This window comes from Colias eurytheme, chromosome 31 (assembly GCF_061535395.1).
Source record: "Colias eurytheme isolate Ceu_HAF_F1 chromosome 31, ilColEury1 Martin Lab GWU primary, whole genome shotgun sequence".
NCBI classification, from domain to species: Eukaryota; Metazoa; Arthropoda; class Insecta; order Lepidoptera; family Pieridae; genus Colias; species Colias eurytheme.
In genome coordinates, this window is record NC_143010.1 from 3,098,794 (window position 1) to 3,123,443 (window position 24,650).

A 24,650-nucleotide genomic window follows, 5' to 3' on the forward strand; every position below is an offset into this window, starting at 1 on the left:
TTAGCCGTGAAAGCGTAAGAGACAGACACACGTTTATAATATTAAAATGGATTCACCGCCTCTATTTATAACTAATCTATGTAATACTTTGAATTCAATCAGTTGTGTCCTTGTAAGTTAGCTTGCAGACGTGTTTTAAAAATTAATTATAATTCAAATTTGTTTTAAAATCGTGAGAAAAATCGAGGTAAGGATTGTATTTTTCTTATTATTCGACTTATCTTGTATATTTCTGTTTATTCCTTCAAGTATGTATGTATTTGGAAATGAATTTTGAGTTTTTTTTTTCAAAACAGGATATCATCTGCAGTCATTTTATGTAGATTTGTAGTTTAGTTTTAAAATACCTAAGTATGGTGTGTAAATGGAATAAGTGAGTAGTAATAACTGTATTCAGTATAGTTTATTTTGTATAATCAAGGAATTATGGTTTTTAGAAAATTTTGCTACCTATCTCCTCTAGGGTCCATCAAAAATTTCCACCTATTCTTAATTTTTATCAATGAAAAATTTCCACCATATATACCTACTAAGTTTTATTTATTTATGTTCAATTGAATCACAAGTTTCATCAAAATTAATTCTATTTTAGTGTAGGTATAAAACAATACAAACACGACTATAATCTAAAGATTATAAGTCAGCTTTTTAAAGTTCAAAAGACTTTTAAAGAGTCAGGTAGGTATTAATTAAGCTATTGCATAGCTTCTACCGCGGGCCTTGAGTGCGGGGACCGAATCCAGAAATTCCGTAACGAAAAAACCTTACTAAATATCCTGTCCCTCTCCCTCTACCAGTAGACAACACCCGTAACCTAGTTACGGTAGTCTATGGGCGGCGCACTTAGCTTACCATCAGGCAAGGCGTCGCGTCGGCTCGTTTGCCTTCTTCTACCATAAAAAAAAAAAAAAACCTTACGCACGGAGGTGAGGCTTGAAGGCAGCATGCAATAGCTTTACCGCGGCAGTCCCCGAGTGACACACGTCTTTTTTTTAATATAATTTCCTACAATTTGACAAAGTTAATTATGTAGAGAAAGTCTATAGTATTCCTTACTCTTTATTGTAATTATATTTTGATATACCTACCAATAAATGCGAAAGTCTGTTGGTTCGTCTATCGTCCACGTCGCAACGCAGCGATTTTCTAATATTATTTTTTTATTTGTATACAGGGTGTCCCACTATTGGTATACTAAGCGCGAAGGGTCTTGTAGTCTTGCATACACTGATTACGTAAAAAATACTTAAACAACAAAATTACGTCAAAAATTTTTTGCTAAATTTTTCCTGAAAATCCATGTTTTCTTCTCTAGCTTCGCGCAACCGGCATATACCGCTTCGCTAATGTGAGCATTTTGTCTATGAAAACATAATCTTAAACGTGCTTCACATGCTGGTAGCAAATCTGGGCGGTTTGCTTGTTATGGGTGTACACATAGAGTTTTAAGAATTCATCTATTTGAAAAAAAACTGCGTCTGGAATTTTATAAGTATTTTTTACGTAGTCAGCGTATGCAAAACTATAACCTCCTTTGAGCTTAGTATACCAACAGTGGGACACCCTGTATAGTTATAAGTTATAACTAGAGATGCACCGAATATTCGGTTCCTATCCGGTATCCGGCTTATCCGGCCCTTTTTTACTATCCGGCCGGATACCGGATGGTAATGTACTATCAGGCCGGATACCGGATAGTAAACTTGGTAGATTTTATAAATAGAATCTAAATAAAGACACAGTTGTAATTGAAGCTTTTTATTATTTTTAACGAAATTTTTTTTCACGAAATTGTTTCGTGCTGACTGACGATAAAAGTGTCTCTACCAAGAACTGTGACCGCGCGAACGTTCACTACGAAACAAGTCCTGCACCTGCACGGCGCGGGCGGCGTGCCGGTGCGCGACACGCACCTACGAAACTCAAAATGCCGCCGGCCGAATATTCGGCGGCCGGATACCGAACATTCGGCTGGTGGTCAGGCCGAACATCCGGTATCCGGTATCCGGCCAAACAACTATTCGTTGCATCTCTAGTTATAACTATAAGATTACAAAGGCTACTTTTTAGTTTTTTACCACGGGGAAATATTCTTATGGGAAATACCTATTTCTAGCGAAGCTGCTGTCGAAAAGCTAGTTTCTATTCTATTATCTGTTCTAACCACTATTAATAAATTTCTAAAGTTTATTATTACGATATTTAAATACGTTTCCGATTTAATCCCAAAACGAATTCTTTTAAGAGTAACATAGGCCACAGTATTACAATAATAGTATTGTAATACTGTGCATAGGCTATGAATTCTGATACATCCTTATACATTGTAATGGACTTTCCAAACATGTATAGTTTTACATTATCTGTGTTCAAGTTTATTGTATTTACAACCGACTACAAAAAATAGAGGAGGTTCTAAATGCGACCGTATTTTGTTTTTTGATAATAATATATGAAACCAGGCCGATATATTTATAAGAAGACCTATAAAATGCGTATTCTTTCAAACCTTTTTTACACGCTTTATATTAGCTTCACCTGTATGTTTGTTTGTTTGTAACCGACTTCTTTGGGCGCGATTTACGGCGATTGCGTTCAAACTTTGTAGATTTATTGAGGACCGATGACAATACACTAATTTGATAAAATTTTCTATTTTTTAGTTCGGTTTTCTATAAAAAGCGTGTTTTTTAGTTTTTATAAACTATTATTATTTAAGATGTAGGAAAATTACTACAGTTTTAATGTGAATCAGAGACTGTTGCATTTTTTCTGTTTTTATTATTGTTATTTTCCTTGTTTTTTTTAATCTACTTCAAGTGCATATAAGGTATGCGTATGGGTACACGGTATATCTACACAAACATGAAGTATTTTTTGTGCTATTTCGTTTAATAAGCAAATTAGCATCACACACAGTAGGTATAGTACGAGATCCGGCTGCAGGATCAGTGCGTTCATCGGTTTTTTGCTGAAAACCGAATTTTTATGTATATTTATAATTAGGAGAATATATATCGACTAGGTTGCCAGTCAAAATTTGGCCGCAAGCATGTTTAATTAAAATTTTTCTAATCGATTTTTGGGAAAAAAATTCGCTCACTTGTTTTTTGAATAAAATGTACCTATAGTCTACACGTCACGTCAAATGATATAAAAATTCGGTTTTCAGCAAAAAACCGATGAACGCACTGATCCTGCGGTGGGATCTTAGACTAGTAGGTATAATTAAATTTAAACATACATAGGGTCTAGGGACAGAGAAAGCGACTTTGTTTTATACTATGTAGTGATATGGAAGTAAGCATCTAAGTAAAGGAAGATTGAGAATTACAAATAAATAAAATTGTAATGTTTGTTTTTGTTTTTATAAAATTTTGTGGGTGTTCTTCACCATGGAAGGCGTAAAAATAGCCATTCAAAAATAGATTTCATTGAAACAATATTGATAGTAATAAAACTAGATCTTTATATATAAAAATGAATCGCAAAATGTGTTGGTAAGCGCATAACTCGAGAACGGCTGAACCGATTTCGATAATTCTTTTTTTATTAAATTCCTTGAAGTACGAGGATGGTTTTTATGTAGAGAAAACGTAAATATGTACCACGGGCGAAGCCGGGGCGGACCGCTAGTTTTTAATAAAAATGTGACAACAAACTGCTCATAAATCATGCAAATTACTTATTTTACAATATTTTCCTTGTTCTATGGCGTAGTTACGATTTCAAGTAGGAAGATGACAAAATCAATTCATTTGTAGTTTTTATGTAGGTATCTATAGTCTATATCTATAATATGTAGTCTATACTAATATTATTAAAACTGAAGAGTTTGTTTGTTTGTTTGAACGCGCTAATCTCAGCAACTACCGGTCCGATTTGAAAAATTATTTCGGTGATAGATAGCCCATTTATCGAGGAAGGCTATAGTATAGGGAATAGGCTATAATATTATCTATATCATCTCGCTAAGATCAACAGGAGCGGAGCATTGCGCGTAAAACCGCGGAGCACAACTAGTTGTTTATAAGAATCATCTTGTCTTTATACTTCTCTTATTTACATTTTTTGTGTAAGCCTATTGACCATTCTTTACGTTTTTTTTCATAAATTTGAGTATTGTCACTACCTACATAGTATAAAACAAAGTCGCTTTTTCTTGTCCTGTGTCCCTTTGTACGCTTAAATCTTTAAAACTACGCAACGGATTTTGATGCGGCTGTTTTGATTGATTCAAGACGAAGGTTTTAGTGTATAATTTATTAGGTTTTAGAAAAAGCGGACGAGGACTGTCACGTGAACTTACTTGATAAATGATCCTATAATCACAGACACAGTATCATCACAATAACATCCATCAATTTAAATTGAAAACTTAAATACATATATTGTTTTTATATATTATACTTAGGTACTCACCATGGTAAGATACATATTTTTCAATCACACAGGTATTAATATTCATAAAAATACGACAATTACCAAGCGAATAGTTTAAAAATTATTTATTAACTGTATGGCTCTAATAACTACTAACTTTATAATAGGTATAATGCTATCACTAATAACAGCAATTTGTTTATTTATTACAACAATGCATTTTAATAAAAAAAAAATACTACCGACTGGCGCGAAAAGCTAATGCAATATTCAGAATGACTGATTCCAAATTCAAAATATGTAGTTAATATTATACATTTTTTTAGAAAACATAGATAATGATAATATTATTATCAGAACGACTGATTCTAAATTTGAAATAATATGGATTTTTTTTAATGTAGGTACTTAGGTAACAGTATTTATAGTCAGACTAATTATGTAACAGCCTTACTTGTAATATTATAAACAGACGTTCGAACTGGTGCGACCGGACCACCGTACTCGTGCGGTGCGATCGACTCGCCACACGACCGCACCGCACCTAGGGTTGCCAGTATTTAAGATGCCAGGATTTAAGGGTTAACAGCATCAAAAATACGAGTTTTAGTTATCTTTTACGGGAGATAATTAAAACAGCAATGTTAAATAGAGAAAATTTATTTTTGGCATTTATATTTGCTGTTGGAAGAAACAGCTTTTAATAGCTCTTCATTTTCTAAAGCGAATGTATAAAAATCTTTGCACGATAATTTAAAATTACATTTAATTAATTTGCAGCTTCGCCTTTACAGTTTCAATATTCAATCGGTTTCGGCTATCCGTCCAGGCATTGCCGCACAAAGAAAATATTTCTTAGTTTAAAAATTACGATTAAATTTACGATTTTTAAAAAAACATTTAAAATATTGGAATTTTCGCGGCCGACTGAGCTAAATAAATTCGTATAAAAAAATAGATACACTAGTGACTAGATAATTTATTATGTTGCTAATATATGAAGTGATTAAAGGCGCAAATTATCCCTTTTTGAAATTTTCGATATTGTCGATAGAGGCGAAAGTATTGTAATTTTTACTGATTTTCGTTTTTATTTTTTTATATTATATGCAGGCGTTAGTAGAAGCTCTGTTTAGTACCAAAAGAAACCTTGAACTGAGTTCTACATGTGACAAAAATACCACATTCTAGCCACGAAGTTATTACGAGATATAGATTTTCAAAGAATGTCAGGGTTGTCCCTAGTAAACAAAATTATATATATCATCTATCTATTACCAAGTTTTTGTTTGTTTTAGTCGTTAGTTAGTCGATATTTCAATATATTATTATATGTAGGTAAAAGGTTAATTTATTACAATGTAATAAATTAACTGAACAAAAAAAATATCTTAGATTTATAAGACAATTCAATAATATCAAATTAATACAAATTAATCTCCTTTTTTTGTGAATATTTCGAGCATTGATCATAGTAATCTCATTAAAAGTCAAACCGAATTCTTTGAAAATCTATTTCTCGTAATAAATTCGTGGTTAGAATGTTGTATTTTTTTCACATGTAGACCTCAGTTCAAGGCTTCTTTTGGTACAAGTACAAGTACAAGTTACAACCATTGAAAAGAAGAAAACGAAGAGAAAAGAATGGGCAAAATTATATTTAAAAGACAGGGATTCATTCAGACATATGCAGTCATATCATAAATCTTTGTAGAGTTCTAAAATTTATATTATTAATCTTTTTTCAGTATTAGCCACGTCATCCGACGCCATCGCCATTGATAACGATCGACCGACGTCCGTTTTGTTTGGCGGTTGAACTGTGACTAAAGCTGTAATAAGTATATAGTCTATGACTAATGCGCTGTCCGGTGCGATCGCCCGTCCACACGCGCGAATTTGGTACGGTCCGCACCAAGTTCGGATGAAAAAACCATCGAACCAACCGTACCGTCAATAATAATAATTATGTCCGGCGGACCACTGTACACACGATCGAATATGGTCCGGAGCGCACCAAGGTCACGGTGCGGTCCGTACCAAATTCGAACGTCTGTTTATAACTTAAAAACTGACTGATCTGTTGCTTATACACATTACACATCTCAGCTATATAACTCTCAACTCCCGGCTCCCGCGCCCTGATCAATGGATAAAATAAATAAACATACGTAAACCTCTCCCTGCAGTCTCTCAACCACACTCTCAACTGAGTAACGTCAAAATATTTTTTTCTACTTTTCTAGTAACATTATATTGAAATAAAACCCACTATTCACGTAAAACTTCACAATTGTACTTTTTGACAATAGACTACGACAAAAGCAAAAGACTTTATTTTACATGACATTGACGTTTAACTGACAGGAAATTAAAAACTTTCTAATTTCAAACATTTGTCGTTATCACAGATTTGAGATTATTGATATTTATTGATAAATTCAAATTCAGTTTTAATTAAAATGAGCTCAACGATCAATAAACGTTCCCGTTCGACGAATTGGAGTGAGGAGGATAAGGTACGTAATGTACACACAAAATCTAATAGAATGTACTTATTTCCTTACATGTTTTAATCTTATACCTATATAAAAATGAATCGCAAAATGTGTTGGTAAGCGCATAACTCGAGAACGGCTGAACCGCTTTCGATAATTCTTTTTTTATTATATTCCTTGAAGTACGAGGATGGTTTTTATGTAGAGAAAACGTAAATATGTACCACGGGCGAAGCCGGGGCGGACCGCTAGTTATTAATAAATATATATTTCTCTTTAGAAACTGCTTCGAAAATTAGTGCTCGAGCGAGCACATATATTAGAGAATAAGGATACGTCGACAAACACAAATACAGCAAAAAAACTTGCATGGGAAGATCTTTTGTCTTGGTTGGTTTTGGTTATTTTAGTTTTGCTTATTCTAACAATTTCTTGTGATTAATAAATGTACCTGTAATAACATTATTATTGTCTTTATATTTTAGTTACAATATCATTTCACTCCATAAAAGAGACATGAACCAAATACAAAATCAGTGGAGGAATATGAAGAATCGGGCTAAGGCTTCAAATTTTAGAAAGGTGAGAAACATGACAGGCCCTTCCACCACCAAGTCCTGCTAATGATTCATTAGAAAGCACTGCACGTGCAAAGGTAATCATATTATACATATAATAATTTGTATAATATTTTATCAGTTATAATATACAAAAATATCAGTATTATAAATAGAATTTGTATTATTTTGATATAATTATTTTTTTTTATTTTTAGCCTGAATCGCCACGAGTAACAAAATCTACACATAATTTCCAAGCTCAACTAAAAAAAACGTAAGTATGTAATGTTGTAAATAGAATGTCATGAAATTTCCTGTGATTATTGTTCAGCTGTGATTTATGTGAAACTAGCTTCCGCCCACTACTTTGTACGTGCATCCCCGTTTTTCCCTATTCCCACAAGAATTTCGGGAAATCCTTTCTTAGCGGATGCCTACGTCCTAACATCTACCTGCATGCCAAATTTCAGCCTGATACGTCCAGTGGTTTTGGCTGTGCATTGATAGATCACTATATCAGTCATCTTTGAGTTTTATATACTACTAGCGGTCCGCCCCGGCTTCGCCCGTGGTACATGTTTACGTTTTCTCTACATGAAAACCATCCTCGTACTTCAAGGAATATAATAAAAAAAGAATTATCGAAATTGGTTCAGCCGTTCTCGAGTTATGCGCTTACCAACACATTTTGCGATTCATTTTTATATATAAGAAGAAGAAGAAGAAGAAGATATAGATAATGTTTGTTATTTTTACAGTGGGAATTCAAATTCCGATTATGAGCATCAATTATTCCTCCTTGCAAAAAAAAGCAGGGAGGAATTAATGAAGCAGCAACAAGAGTTGCATCTAATTAGAATAGAACAAGAGAGGGAGCTTCACCTATTAAGAATGGAACAAGAAAGGGAGCTTCACGAGAAAAAGCTCCAAATACTTACATTAGAGGAAGAATATTTACAAAAAAATAAATAAAATTAGAATGATATAATAAAATATAGTTTTATTGATTAAAATAAGCTTCAATATAAATGGCCCTGTTTATGTTTTCGTCTTCATCTTCTATATTCTGCCCCGATAACAAAGAATGCAGTAATCGACATTTTTGGGATTTTTACTTTTTGCAAGAAATGGGATCCCAAGGGGTTTATTAACATGAAAAAAAATTAATTTCATAAAAAAGTTACCCGGAAGTATGTTTTTTAGCTAACGATTTTTGCAGTACTTACATGAAAACTATATCAATGATAAGAAAAAGCGCCGTATTAAACATGTGCTAAAAAAGAATGCAGTTCTTGTTAAGATACCCTAAAATAAAGTGCAGTAATAGCCATTACTGTAACATTTTATTCCAATGTCTGTAGATCAATTGCTACGTCAAAACGCAGTTCTCCACATTACTGCATTTGTGTGTAGTAAAAGTTCGCGAGATCGTAACCGTACGATACAGTGCTGCGTTTTGTTGAAGCAAATCAGTGCGTCGTCGTCATATTAGTGGAGTGCCTGGAGCATTCAAAACCGTATAACCTCGGATTAGAGTAATTATAGTGAATGAATTAATATGATCGATGTGGGATATTGTTTTTTAAACTATAAATTACAATGTTTACCCAAATTTTTTTTGTGTACTCCATTGTTTCGTTGTTTAAAAAAAATATTATGAAAAATTAACGTTTGACCATATATTTTCACTTTAAACAGTATTTCTTTTTTTTTATTCGAGTAGACATATAGGAATATTTTTCAAAGATATCTGTGTATAAAAATAGCAGTTGGGATCTCGAACAGATAGAAAAAACGTGGAGGGGAGAGCGGAGCCACAACTGCTATGTACAATAGAATTTCTCGGCCGGTTTAATTATAAATTAAACGTACTCTATTGAGTACATTTAAAAAAATAAGGTAATGAATTACGACTAATGAAAAGAAAAAAAAATATTAGTACCAAATCTGTTTATTTAAATATATTGCAATTACCAACATTGTTGCCTACATCAAATATTGAGTTGAAATGATAATATCATCGTGAAAGCGTTCTATTAGTCGTTTTTTAATAGTTTTTTCTACCGGGATATGCTCTGTAGTTATGACGTTTTTCAACTTTTGTATGGTAAATTGGCAATCATCATTCTCTTCTATGTGGGTACTTGTATATTTGCTCCATTGCTGCATCTACTTAGATTAATTTTCTTTTCAACATTATTGAGGTGAATTGAATTTTTCAGCAAATTATAATAATCCGAATGATATTTTGCTGCAAGTGTCTCTAAGTTGGTTATACCAGAAATCCTTTTCTGGATATCTCGATAATAATCGGTTTTCTGGACGGCTATAAAATTCGTGATGGAATCATTCAAAGTTGAAGTGTTGATGTATGAAATCTGACTACGCCGGCATTTTTTTGTATGGAGATACTAAAAAGACCTCGTCTACTCGAGAGAATGCCACAATTTGGACGAATTAACCTGGAAATTGAGAGTAGCAGAAGAAACCATTAAAATAATAAAAGGGTATTCAGACATTTAAAAGACAACTTTTTCCGGTGATGTTGCACTTGTAGTGAGCGACAGAGGGGGTCATTTTGAAAATTTATTGTAATTAAACACCTTGTAATTGGTTTTATTTTGTTTGCATTAAAATTTTGCACTTACCACTTTCAGATTTCAATTTTTCGATTGAAGTCTTATGAATAATAAAATGAAATTTTCAGGGTAGCTACCTCATAGATAGAGTAAGTTTTTAAAAAGCCAAACGGATATTTTTTATGTGATTTTATTTTTTACGGGCCCTTGAAGTTATGAACATACTGGGTAATTTTGTCTTTTTGGCATTAAATTCTTTTTTTTATTCCATTCGAAGATCTAACCATAGTAAATGTTACTATACTGAATTAGCCTATCTTTCAGCTTAGCACACAAAAAAAATCAAGCATTTACCACCATAATTCACGTCACCATAAATCAAAATCTCTACTTACTCGGCGATAGGTGAAAATTTGAAAAAAACATCATAACTCCGAAAATACGAAAAATCGCATAATATACATGGGGGTGATTCGGATAGCCCTTCATGTCCTCTACCTCCCAGCTTCAGTATATCACTACTTCTTGGGACACCCTCTATGGTCAAACATGAATTTTTCACAATAATTTGTTTAAACAATGAAACAATGGAGTGCACAAAAAAAATTGGGTAAACATTGCAATTTATAGTTTAAAAAACAATATCCCACATCGATCATAATAATTCATTCACTATAACTCTAATCCGAGATGAAGACCCCCAGGCACTATATTATTATTATATAGTAATTTGGATATTTCTCGTTTTATTTTTAAAAATTTAAAATTTATTATGGCCATTTTACTCATTAGGTTAAGTACTTTCAATATCAGTTAATAGTTTTTTGATATCTGTAATAGTTACGGAATAATCGCCTGTGCACACTTAACGATTACACCCTGTATATATGTCAGTTTAACTGACGTTAAAATAAATGTTGTCTTAATAAGACTTAATTTTCTTCTACAAATTGTTTAATTTTGATATCCCCGCAGTAGGTTTCAACCGTAGAGCATTTTTTTTAAATCTGTGTAAAAGTGAGAAGATATTATGTGTACATCTACTTAGCCCCGGACATTAAAAACCTGTATTAAATACTAAACAATAACGCAGTAATCAACATGCGCTAGAACATAATGCAGTAATGAGCGCAAGTACTGTATTTAGACTTAGTATCATGTGATTTTCACATGGCCTGATGCTAAACCTAAACGCAATCATACGCATTATTAATGAATATACTAATTTATGAAATATAAGATAATTATCTTTGTAAAGCTTGTATTTTTTCCAATTTTATTGATAGATTTCAAGGGCTATAAAATATAAACATCCTCCTCAAATATGTAAAAATATCTTTCCCGCGTTTATCTCAAAACCGCCATTTTGCGATTACTGCATTCTTAGTTATCACGGCAGTATTATCAGGGACAGTTGGATCGATTAATTGATTTTCAAGGCCTGAAGGATCTAGAAAAATACAAAATAATTAATTAAAATATGATTATTTTTTATGTACATACATATTGGCATTATTAATTATACTTTGTTTACATAGTAGTTTGTACCTTGATTTAAAATAGACTCAATAAAGAGTATTGCTATTGTGCAAAACTGCACAAGCAACAATAGTGGTCTTGATCACTTGGAGAGACCCTGCGCAATTTCTGGATTCGGTCCCCGCGCTCAAGGTCCGCGATAGAAGCTATGCAATAGCATAAAAACACTAATTAAACTTTATTCTTTGCAACTATTGACAACAGCTGTTTGACAATAATACCCGCCATGATGTCTCTCAAATAGATTTAAAACTTGACAAGTTAACAGTTGCATAAACACTTCTCAACACTGAATTGGGTTTATCACAGGTTTGGCTTTAAGTGAACAAAACGTTGACCAACAGCTAAGAGGGGCTCTTAAATTTAAGAGACGTTTTTAAGTAAGGCTGATACAGCCTTACTTATAAACGTTGTCTTGATGTGCTATTAAATAAGTAAATATTTTAACTTAAGTATAGGACTTTACCAAGGTCTTTCTTAAGTGGATGACATAAGCTTCAGATTAATAAGCTGAGGGACATAATATTGTGTGACAATAACAAAAGAATATTTTAGAACGATGACAGAATTCCATTCCAAACTTTTTTTTAATTTTCATGCATGTTTTTTTTTCAATAAAATTATTGTCATCTGTTGAATAATTCGTGGTAAAGTGAAGAAGATACTTTAATAATAATATAATAATAAAGGCGTAGGGATGTGACGACCCCATCGCCCGCGGTTGGAATATCTGTTGTCTACGTGACAACAGATATTCCACCCGTGCAATCAGTCAACCCGCAGGACACCTTGTGGCGGGGTGTCGGGGAGTAGCGACCCCGCGGGAACCGAGTGCTCCCGGGGGAGGCCCCTGTCTTCATCTCCGGCTTGCCTTCACCGGCCGGTCGGAGTGAAGCCTGACGAGGACAGGACCCCCGCCTCTGGCTTGCCTTAACCGGCCGGCCAGAGTGGAGTCGCGAGAGCTTTTAGCTCGAAGGGTGGATGCGAAGCGTAAGTGGCGAGTGGGCACGTGATGCTGGACCCTCAGGGAGCGCGTGATCGTAGTTTAAAGTCCAGGGACGCCTCTCCACCCTTAGCTGCTCACAATATGTTGCCCCCTTGTCGCACTATTGCAGCGACTTATTTCGGGGGCCCATACAGTGAGAGGGCGAGTCACCACCTGCCAACATATTTTTACTTTCTTTTAGTAGAAAGGCAGGTGCCATAGTTTCCCATAGTCCCCAGTACCAGTCCATTTAGCATCCCAATCCATAGCCCAATTATTAAATTTCCATACCCTGCAATAGTCCTACATCGGCCGCGGACTGCCTAGGGCTGTATCTCTATAGTGCAGTCATGGGCAGGCTGCGGCTGGTGTCCCACAACACATTAAAATTCTCGAAAGGGCCTCTGCGTGTTGGATCCGTGTCCCCACGTAAGCCTTCCAAAGATCCGGGTACTGTCCTTCTGGTGGTACCCGAGTATTATGGAAATGAGAAACATAATAATAATTTATTTATTGATAAGACATCATAGGTCCATTTGTTAGTAATTTCTTAATTACTATGTTAGTACATTACATTAATTATTTAAATATTATCATTTTACAATTTACCATTTATATAATGTCATTTTATTTTTATTGATATAGGTTGTGTGTACTTGCTCGCAATGGTGCAAGTACACACAATCATATCTGTCTGCGATCATTTTTAGAGCAGTGTTGGTACTGCCCCGCACCCGGCGCACCAGAGATGTACATCTCTTCCGTATTATACTATAAAAGCAATCTACCCGAGCTTCAGCAAACATCCCTGATGCGCTACAGTGGCGAGGCAGCCCCATCAGTGCTCTGAATGCGTTGTTATATTGAATACGCAGAGCATTGTATGCCCGACGACCATAGTTATACCAGAGGCTGCACGTGTAGAAATTAGAGCAATATGCTCTGAATAGTGTTAATTTCACTTCAGTGGAACAACGAGCAAACCTCCTGGCCACCATGTTCGCACGGACCGACAACGCTCTACGCTCCCTCTCGATGTCAGCATTATCCTTCAAGTCGGATGTCAGTATATGGCCAAGATATTTATATTCATTGACTCTTTTTAAAACAAGCCCATTCAGGGTGATTGGAGGCATTGACCGGGGTGATTTCCGGCCTGCCTCGAAAACCATAACCTCACTTTTACATGCGTTATAGAGCAAGCCATGACCATCGGCATACCTTTCACATATAGTAATCAACTTACGGAGCCCACATGCTGACGCGCTCAATAAGACCATGTCATCTGCATAGCTAATATTATTGACACAAGTGTCATCAATATGACACCCAATATGAGTGTTGCTAAGTTCAACAATAAGTGCATTAATGTACAAGTTAAAGAGTGTCGGAGAAGTCAACCCTCCTTGTCTTACCCCACATTCAAGTTTAAATGTGTCCGAATGAACACCAGCCCAACGAACTGTATTGGCCTGGTTACCATACCAAAACTGTAGAATCCTGATCAATTCAGGAGACAAGTGGTAATCTCTAAGCTTCCTCCATAAGACCTCATATGACACCCGGTCAAATGCCTTGGACAGGTCCAGAAAGCAGGCATAGATTGGGGTTTGCTTTGATGTATAGTACCTGATGACATGTTTTAAGCACAGGACAGCATTTTCAGTGCCTAGTCCGGCTCGAAAACCGAACTGGTTATCATGTAGATTTATAGAGGTTTTTAAAAGCGGTTCAAGCATCCCATCAAAGACCTTGGCAATCACCGTAGCCAGTGAAATGGGTCGGTAATTACCCTTGTCTGTGAGATCGCCGGTTTTATTTTTTACAATTGGTACAACTACTGTCTTCATCATGTCATAAGGCAGGTAAGAATGACTGATACATAAATTGAACAGTAAAGCAAGTACACGCGACATGTGGGGTCCAGCATAGCGCAGATGCTCGATGCTGAGACCATCATGACCAGGTGATTTCCCTCGAGTTATGCAGTTTATTCTATTTTGAATATCTTTATCAGTGAACCGAATAGTAATATCATCGGAGGTCTCAGCATCCGGCACCTCTTCACATGAAGCCACTTGCAAAGGTTTTACAGAAAAATGACATTTAAAGATATGGGCAATTTCATGCGGATCACTACAACCTTCAATAGAAGCAGGAAGGCTTGGCTTTGCACTTAACTTATTTGTTGCCTTCCAAAAACTATGAAAATCTTTGTTAGTATTATGTGTTGCTAAAATATCCATTTTGATTTTTTCTTCATTATTTTGACACCATCTTAAACGTGATTTAAATATGCGTTTGGTTTCACGCATTTCATCATATATTCTACCAAATTGTGGTTGACCCATGTCTAACCAGATTTGCAAGGCAGACCTAGCCTTCCTATATGCTGGAGCCACATGTCGGTTCCACCCCACAACTCTTTTTCTCCTACAGGTATGCCTATGGTCATCACTACTACTAATAGCGGAGTCACATAATATTGATATAATTTTGTTATACATATTATCTAATAATTTTCTATGTTCCATGTCATTACAATGCTTATTACAACACAAATTTAATACATCAGGAAAAGATAACAATTTCAATTTATCATTACAATTTTTGCTATACATTTTTATTTGTTCAGTATTCCGTTCCCCCCATACAATTTTATTAAAAGGAAGAAATGTCCTTGATATCTTCACATTTACAGACCCCAAGTCACATTCAAGAATCAAAGGAAAGTGATCAGACCAGAAACTATCATACTGTATATAACAATGTCTTATTGTAAGCTTAGTTGCTTGTGTCACCAAGCAATGGTCTAGCCATCTCTTACTACCATGGCTATCACTAATAAAAGTAAAGGAACCAGAATTTAATCCTAATAATTCAATGTCAATACAATGCCATTTTTGTTCATTGCAAAAATCAATCAATTCTTTATAAAACAATTCATTTGGATGGGCATTATAGTCCCCTAACAAATAAACATATTCAGTATTTTCATTGTCTATTATACAACTCACCGATGCGAGACAGTCCGTAAACTCCGTAAGGTTTATAACGCAGTCTGTAGGCATATAAACACTTATCACTAATATATGCTTTCTATTCACTTCTAAACGCACTTCTAAACTAACTTACTTTTAAACTAACTTACTTTTTAAATTGTAATATATACTCTAAGGGCGTATTCAGAAAGAAAGCTGAAAACTTATTTAAGCGCTTACCGGCGCTTGTCAGCGCTGCCATATAAACTTTGTATTGGTCTGCTTCAACCTGTTTCCTTTCCTTCCAACGAACCAGCGCCGATAAGCGATTATAAGTTTCCAGCTTTCTTTCTGAATACAGCCTAAGGTTTTAAAAATATTAAAAACAGATTTAAAAAAGTGTTAATTCAGATTTTAAAGTTTTCTATTACACTGTCTATTCCACAGAACATATATACTCAGGGGAGGTCTATTCCTTCCTTAAATAGTAGTTATGAACATAAAAATTTTATCTACATACTAGCTGCTCCGCGCGGTTTCACCCCCGAGGCTCCACAGTCCACTTCTGTTGGTCGTAGCGTGATGATATAATATAGCCTATAGCCTTCCTCGATAAATGAGCTAGCACCGAAATAATTTTTCAAATCGGACCAGTACCTAGTTCCCGAGATTAGCGCGTTCAAACAAACAGAAAAACTTCAGCTTTATAATATTATTATGGTATAGATAATAGATTTATAAATTTCCAGTTAATATCTAAACATGTTTATTTACAGGTACAACAATGGACTAACGTACAAAGTAATTAAAAATGTTAATACTATTTATTTTCCTTGTTTTCGCAAGTGGAGGATTACCCCAGAGGAGTAAGTTTTTGTTATTTTACAAGCCCAGTCATGTGGAGCATCTTGTATTATGTACAAAATATTTAATGTGGTTACTATTTATTATTATAACGTATAACTATAATACCTATAAAAAGGTCAAAAAATGTACAGGAAAACATGTTTATTTTTTATATGAAATTGCATTTATTCCGACATCTAAATTTTACGTGATTTTACGCACCATTTTTTATTTTTTTAAATCTATATTGTACCTACTACAATAGGTACCGCCTCCTTGGTACAGTGGTTGGCGCTTGAGCGTATAACTGAGGGGTCCTGCGGGTTCGATTCCCGGTGGAGACGAAGAAAAAAATAATGTCTCGGTCTGGCAGGACACAGAAGGCTGACCTACTTGTCCCTAAAGAAAATCGATCAGTGAAACAGATGTATGAATAATGCATCTGCCCCTTACACCACTATGGGGACACGGGACTTCACAATCAATATTGTACCTATCAAACAATAATTATTGTTGTCAGAATTAAGTTTTTGTAGTTACACTTCATTTTTCCGTTAAAATATTTTATTAGCCTAAGATACGTATAGCCACGGCTTCATTGCTATTGCTACCTACTGTAAAAGAAAAGATAAAAAAATCATCATTTCTTGTAAAAAAAAAATGACTAAAATCAACATAAGTAGTTTACAACAAATTTTTAATTCGAATTCGAACTTATTTCATTAGGGTAACATAAAAATTGGTTGTTTGTAAAGTACGTTTACGATCGAGATGTTTACGTGATAACGTCTTATTGGTGGCAGCGCTCGAGATGAGACGGGAGATCGGTCCGTCTCTCTCTCGTTATACCTGCGATCGCGCTCGTGAGGTTTTGGTGTGACACAAGTTCATAGATAATACTGTATATATAGACACAAGTTTCTGAACATGTCATCCGACTAAAACGATTTTAAAAACGTTATCACGTTAAAAGTCTAAAGAAACCTTAATGTATAGTATTTTAATATTATGTGCTTTAATTAGACTAAAAATATTATTTTTCAGTTGGTGAACCATGTATAGTACAGCCGACTCAAATAGTGGGTAGATGTGTGCCCGCCAATCAGTGTGTTTCTGTTAGAGAGGATAATACGTAAGTATTTATATTAAATATTGTTTTGAACAATTACAAAGTTTAATAGTAGTTTTATTAGTTTGTTTGTTTGTTAAGTGTTAAGTTAATTACCTACTTAATTAGCATTATAATAAGCGTATTGGAATACGTATCGCGCGTACCGTAATTGGCTGCAACACAGTACCGGCTTGTCGAAAAAAAAATGTGAGCATGTACTAGTGTACACACGTAAGAAGTGAAACTTCTGTATGACCTTATTTTTCAAAAAATAATTTACTATATGCAACTTTAGAGAAATACGTCGAATCACGCGTGGTAAGGATAAGAAAAAGATGGCGCGTAACGGAAAAATGTTACACTAAATTTTTTTCCAACCCCGATAAAGAAGTTTCACTTCAAAAAATTAGTTCCTTTTACGCTCGGCAGAGGCGCTTTTCAAATTCTCTTCAATACAATACAAATGGGAATTTGAAAATTATTATTTGGGAAGATACGAATTTGACGATAGTTTTCGTGCTCTCCCCTCTATATATCCAAATATGATCCAAATCTTTATTATATTTATACATAACTAGCAAACCGGGCGAACTGTGTTTCGCTACCAGAGACACTTTTTCTTTGCTATAAACCTCACGGAGCCCGAGACCTTTCCAACGAATGCAAAACCGTGGAAATCTATAACTAAAAAATCTTTAACTAATTCAGGAGCCTATGGATTCATATATAAGCTGTACCTATTTTTTAATGCCAATAAAGTTATTTATTTATTATTAATCGGTTCGTGCATTCTGGAGTTATAGCGCGTCAGGAAGGAAAACTCGACTTATTTTTATATAGTAAAATAACACAATATATGTTTTATTTTTCAGCCGTAACGGTATTAACCCATCTATATGCTCCTACACATTTGATGGTGTGATAGTTTGCTGTAGAGATGGATCGTCCATTTTGCAAGCTGCCACACGGCAGAGCGAGTAAGTAATATCTATACTTCTATACTAATAATATTATAAAGAGGAAAGGTTTGTATGTATGTATGTATGGTTTTCACGCATAAACTACTGAACCGATTATAATGAAATTTAGCACACATATAGAGGGTAACTAATAACTTGGATTAACACGTAGAATAGGATTTATCCCGGAAATCCCACGGGAACGGGAACTATGCGGGTTTTCCTTTGAAAACGCGGGCGAAAAGCTAGTATCTATACTTATATTATAAAGCTGAAGAATTTGTTTGTTTGAACGCGCTGATCTCAGAAACTAATGGACCGATATCAAAAATAATTTCATAGTTGGATATATAACTACGTGATCCCTGAGTGCTATAGATTATATTATGTACATGTACCACGGGCGAAGTCAAGACAAACCACTAGTATCATAACTTTATGATAAAAACTAGCTTACCGCTCGCGGCTTCGCCCGCTTTGTCTAAAACCTAATAAATTATATTCTTAAACCTTCCTCTTGAATCACTCTATCTATTAAAAAACCGCATCAAAATCTGTTGCGAAGTTTTAAAGATACAAAGGGACATAGGCATAGAGAAAGTGACTTCGTTTTATACTATGTAGTGATTACATGTAATTCAGGTAACTACATATTTTGTTATTTTACTAAATTTTTCGTTACAGTCGCAGGCCAGTCTGGTCGAATCAATCAGCAAATAAAAATAAAAAATTGAGACTCAGCGAACGAAGTGAGTATGAACTATGAATTTATAGCCAACTAGCAAACCCGGCGAACTCCGTTTCGCCACCAGAGACGCCTTTTCTTTGCTAGAAACCTCACGGAGCCCGAGACCTTTCCAACGAATGCAAAACCGTGGAAATTGGTTCGTGCTTTCTGGAGTTATTGCGTCAGGAAGGAAAACCCGACTTATTTTTGTATACTTAGTAGATTTCATAAAATAAAATAATAGTTTCAAATCACTGACATACAAAAAACAACTAAACTCACACTCACTCTCAAAATTTGTCCTGAGCGTAACTCTGCCTACATGTACATGTACTGGGCAGAGTTTTCTTATAAGCGATACAATAGACTTTGTACATTAAATAAATAAAACATTTATTTATTACATTACTGTTGCAAAATTGAACAATTTTTTACTACTTTTGAATAGGCGGTATTGTGAGTCTTATTTCTTTTATAAATATGTCAATTATACAATTTCTTCCACAAAGCAAATGAGAGCTGAAAAAGATTAAGTGCTAAAAATTGGAAAACAGTAAAAAAATATTTAAGTAATTTATTTAAATACAGCGACAAAACAATTCATATGTACTTATGCTAAATACAGTTTTATAAACATGAGTTGTCCTATACACAACCTACAACTTACATTTTTTTTATCTACCCCCAGAATGCGAAGAATACAGCCGTGGGGTGACACAAACGGTTGATTTCATCCCCCTCGTCCCAGACCCAGATACACTATCCATATCTGCAGCTAAATGTGATTATAATGGGGTGGAACTGATCGTGGGGGGAGAGGCTGCTAGTACTGGGGAGTTTCCGCATATGGTAAATATTTGGAGTTAATAAAGTTAATAATATAAGTAATAATAGTTAAAAAAAACTAAAAAACACGCTTTTTATAGAAACCGAACTAAAAAATGGAATAATTTTATCAAATTAGTGTATTGTCATCGGTCCTTAATAAATCTACAAAGTTTGAACGAAATCTGGCCGTTTAAAGTGGGTCAAAATCGCGCCCAAAGAAGTTGGTTACAAAAAACAAACATACAGGTGAAGCTAATATAAAGCGTGTAAAAAAGTTATAGTGGTCACAAAACATACAACTATCCATCAACAATCCATCCATACATCAATCATCATCCAATACTCACTTTATTAAACACTGTAGGCCGCTATTATTCCTGAATAATATACTTCTTAGGGCCGATTTTTCAATGCTTGGATAAAACTTATTCGTCGAATAATGTATAAAACTACCATTTTTAAAACGTATTCTAATTGCCCGTATTTGACAGTTTACGTGACATTTTAATATTATCGTGTAATACTTTATTGGACGGATAAGTTTTATCCAAGCATTGAAAAATCGGCCCTAAGTATATATCATTACTTATTAGATATTAGGTACTTTCATTCTTTGTAGCCGTTAACAAAAAAAAGAGGAGGCATCAATCAATTCGACTGCATTTCTGTTCCATCTTCATTACCCTAAGTAAAACTTCTTTAGTAAAATTTCATGGCAATACCGTCACGCCCCCAAAATGCGATGATTTTCGTATCTTTACCCCAGCCCAATAAGTTTCGCTCCTGACACGTGCTCGGCACACACTCTCTTTTAATTGATATTATTTCTATATTTCACAGGCAGCCATAGGCTGGTTAGACGAAGACCAGACCTCCTACATATTCCTCTGCGGAGGGTCCCTTATCAGCTCTCGATTCGTTCTTACAGCCGGCCATTGTACTAAAACAACAAGACGAATAAATAACTCACCGACTATAGTACGTCTTGGAGATCAGAATCTGGACCCCAATGTGCAGGATGGGGCTGAACCGGTTGAAGTAAGTATACATAAAGTGAAGTCCCATGTCCCCTAGTGGGGTAAGGGACAGATGCATTTTACATCTGTTTCACTGATCGATCTTTAGGGACAAGTAGGTGATCAGCCTTCTGTGTCCTGCCAGACCGAGACATTTTTTTTTCTTCGTCTCCACCGGGAATCGAACCCAGGGGCCAGGACCCCTCGGTTCTACGCTCACGCGTCAACCCCTGTACCAAGGAGGCGGTCAATGTAAAGTATACATACATACATACAAATATGTACACGTGCACATGCAATTTAATCACACAAACATATACACATGTATTTATGTACAAACAAATCTATACTAATATTATAAAACTGAAGAGTTTGTTTGAACGCGCTAATCTCAGGAATTACTGGTCCGATTTGAAAAAATTATTTTGTTCATGTATCATTTTCTTATAATACATCATCACGCTAAGACCAACGAGAGCAGAGCCATGCGGGTGAAACCGCGGAGCACAGCTAGTTATCTATATAAACATTTATTTAAAACTAGCTGCGCCCCACGGTTTTACCCGCATTGCTCCGCTCCAGTTGGTCTTAGCGTGATGATATATAGTCTATAGCCTTCCTCGATAAATAGGCTATCTACCGAAAGAATTTTTCAAATGGGAACTCTTCAGATTTATAATATTAGTATAGATTAGTCAGATATTGGCAGTAATATTTATTTATTTTACAGGTGGGCATAAAAAACATAATAACACATCCACAATACCGTTCTCCCAGCAAATACAACGATATAGCGTTAATAGAACTCATGACAGACATAGACTTTAGTACTAACATCCGACCTGCTTGTTTATGGGTAAAACCTGACTTCAAGGGACATACTAGAGCCTTGGCTACGGGGTGGGGGGTTACTGATCCAAGTGAGTGTAAAAATGATTGTTTAAAATGATATATGTACATATTTTGTAAAATTTATGTGATTTTTTATGACTAGTACTTTTTTGTGTTTTTTTGGAAGTGAAACTTCTTTATCGGGGTTGGAAAAAAATTTAGTGTAACTTTTTTTCGTTACGCGTAACATTTTTCCGTTACACGCCATCTTGTTTTTATCCCACACGCGTGATTGACGTATTTCTGTAAAGTTGCAAATAGTAAATTATTTTTTGAAAAATATAGTCATATAAAGAAGTTTCACTTCTTACGTGTGTACACACGTACTAACACGCACACATTTTTTTATTATTTTCCAGACTCACGAATAACAGAGACATCGAAAGAGTTACAGAAAGTGTCTCTTACATTACTAGATAATAGATACTGTGATCAACTATTGGTTGATTATATGAACCGAAATTGGCAAGGATTCGCCAATTCGCAGATGTGTGCCGGCGAGTTGAGAGGGGGGAAGGATACTTGTCAGGTATGAATAGGGAAATTAATAAATAGGTTTTTTAATTAAACGCCTAGGCGCTTGATTAAAAAGAAGAGAAGAGAAAATTATTATAGATGATATTTTTTGAAGTGAAATTTCTTTAGGCGCGTAGAGAGTAACATTTCAAGTAAGTCGACGATTTTGGTATCTTTGAATCTTGCCAAGGAAGTTTCACTTCTGACACGTGTGCTCGGCACACGGGCTCTTTTTAAAAAAAACGCGTGTTTTTCTATTTTTTTATTCGTTTTAAAATAAAATGTTTTATAATAATAATAAATATCAATAAATATGCACTGTGTAATTTAACGTCACTATTTAATTATGAATGCTGTATGAAATTCAACTGAACAAAGACGTCTTAAAACAGTACTATTTCCAGAGTGTTGGCGATCTATCTCTGTCCTTTTTTCACACTGTAATTAATACTGCTTTAAGACTTAATGAAAACCTCTAGGTTTATGTTCTGATGCAATAAATAAATCAAAAATATTTTCTTAATTTACCTTTAAATTTGAAAATATTCCGAAAAGAAAATAAATCAGTATTATTTTATAAATAATAACAATAATCACATTAAATTTCCAGGGCGACTCCGGTTCCCCCTTGCAAGTGGCGTCACGTGACAACCAATGCATATTCTACGTCATAGGAGTGACGTCATTTGGCAGAAAATGCGCCCAGTCAGGCAAACCCGCGATATATACACGAGTATCTAGCTATTTGGACTGGATAGAGAGTGTTGTTTGGCCTGGTGAATAAATGTAATTAGGATATTAAAGATTTATTATTATTATTTGTTTGTTTTATTTATGTACATAACTCAATGATATCTTATATATAAAAATGAATCGCAAAATGTGTTGGTAAGCGCATAACTCGAGAACGGCTGAACCGATTTCGATAATTCTTATTTTTTATTATATTCCTTGAAGTACGAGGATGGTTCTTATGTAGAGAAAACGTAGACATGTACCACGGGCGAAGCCGGGGCGGACCGCTAGTTATATATAGAAACAAGACATAACTACCTCATCATAACCCTATCACTACATCAAGTTTCAAAATTAATACAATATACCTATCTATACTAATATTATATAAAGCTGAAGAGTTTGTTTGTTTGAACGCGCTAATCTCGGGAACTACCTACTGGTCCGATTTAAAAATTCTATTGGTGTTAGATAGCCCATTTATCGAGGAGGCTATAGGCTATACATCATCACGCTAAGACCAACAGGAGCGGAGCAATGCGGGTGAAACTGCGAAGTGCAGCTAGTAAACAATATGACTCACAAACGTTAAGACCACAGACATGGTTAAGACAAACGTTCAAAAATTTTCCATGGCAAGTTGTATACGTAGTATATTATTATTAGTCTGTGATGGCAAGACTTACCGCATGTACCTATTTAGTAAAATTACCAGCCGATCAAAATAACAATTCATAACGTGTCTCAATTAAGCTCTGCCCTACAGAGCTAAGAAAGATACATACATACCTACGTATTAATGGGAAAAAAGCAGTAGGTATCTAACCTACTGCTACAGTATTATTAGTATGTGGTATTATATTTGTCTTCATTACATAACCTTGAAATGAATGTTTTATTTCTGTTCAAAGCTTCCTCTGAGGTTCAAAGCACAAAATATCGTTGATAATCTATAAATAAACCATAGACGTAGTTTATCAGCGTATAGTTGTTAGAAAAAACGGTAACAATCATCATCTTGAATGCATGACAATTTTATTGTTAACGACGTATTAGAGCGGGTTCCGTACAATATATTTAATTTCTTAATGTCTAATATTTTGGTTTTAAGATTTTTTTTGTTCTAAACAAAAGAGAATTTGACAAAAAAAATAGGTATGTATTGTAATATAGGTAATAATTTCTAGCAGATTTTTAGCTTAATTTTTAAAGTACATACCTAACAACAAAAATAACATTGTTTTTAGGGTTTAGGTTAACTTGGTTAAGGCTAAGTTTATTTTCTTTCCCTGGGTTATTTAATTAAACAGTTTTTGTATCTACAACGGCCGTTTTTTAAATAATATATAAATTTCTATTCGTATTAAAAAAAACTTAAGTACTGTGGTTAATTTTTATTAATAAATAAACTTCTTTGGTTAAACTACCAATAATTTCTAATAGTACAAAGTCTTACTTGATTTCTACCTTGTAAAAAAACGCAATTTAAATCCAAT

The 24,650-nt window shown here is 34.6% G+C and overlaps 1 protein-coding gene across 5 annotated transcripts; it reads left to right on the forward strand.

Moving 5' to 3' along the window:
- Positions 1–89: 89 nt before the first annotated feature.
- On the forward strand, positions 90–23,221 carry LOC149895476 (venom protease-like). 5 transcript variants are annotated; one of them, XM_090118851.1, is made up of 11 exons: positions 7,365–7,463; positions 7,657–7,715; positions 16,302–16,391; positions 17,416–17,503; positions 18,355–18,459; positions 19,126–19,190; positions 19,857–20,017; positions 20,837–21,034; positions 21,743–21,932; positions 22,263–22,432; positions 23,030–23,221. In XM_090118851.1, exons 3-11 carry the CDS (start codon positions 16,337–16,339, stop codon positions 23,201–23,203), a joined length of 1,206 nt encoding a protein of 401 aa, XP_089974977.1. In that variant the 5' UTR covers positions 7,365–7,463; positions 7,657–7,715; positions 16,302–16,336; the 3' UTR covers positions 23,204–23,221. The 5 variants fall into 5 exon arrangements, with proteins under 5 accessions (XP_089974975.1, XP_089974980.1, XP_089974977.1 ...); XM_090118852.1 differs by lacking the exon at positions 7,365–7,463 and adding an exon at positions 7,489–7,536; XM_090118849.1 differs by lacking the exons at positions 7,365–7,463; positions 7,657–7,715 and adding an exon at positions 90–187.
- The last annotated feature ends 1,429 nt before the right edge of the window (positions 23,222–24,650 follow it).

Excerpts from the sequence above, each read along its gene's own strand:
- LOC149895476 (XM_090118849.1), top strand. The coding sequence starts at position 16,337 with ATGTTAATACTATTTATTTTCCTTGTTTTCGCAAGTGGAGGATTACCC. Across the intron at positions 16,392-17,415 it reads TGGAGGATTACCCCAGAGGA|TTGGTGAACCATGTATAGTA; the intron begins GTAAGTTTTTGT and ends ATTATTTTTCAG. Across the intron at positions 19,191-19,856 it reads ATTGAGACTCAGCGAACGAA|AATGCGAAGAATACAGCCGT; the intron begins GTGAGTATGAAC and ends ATCTACCCCCAG.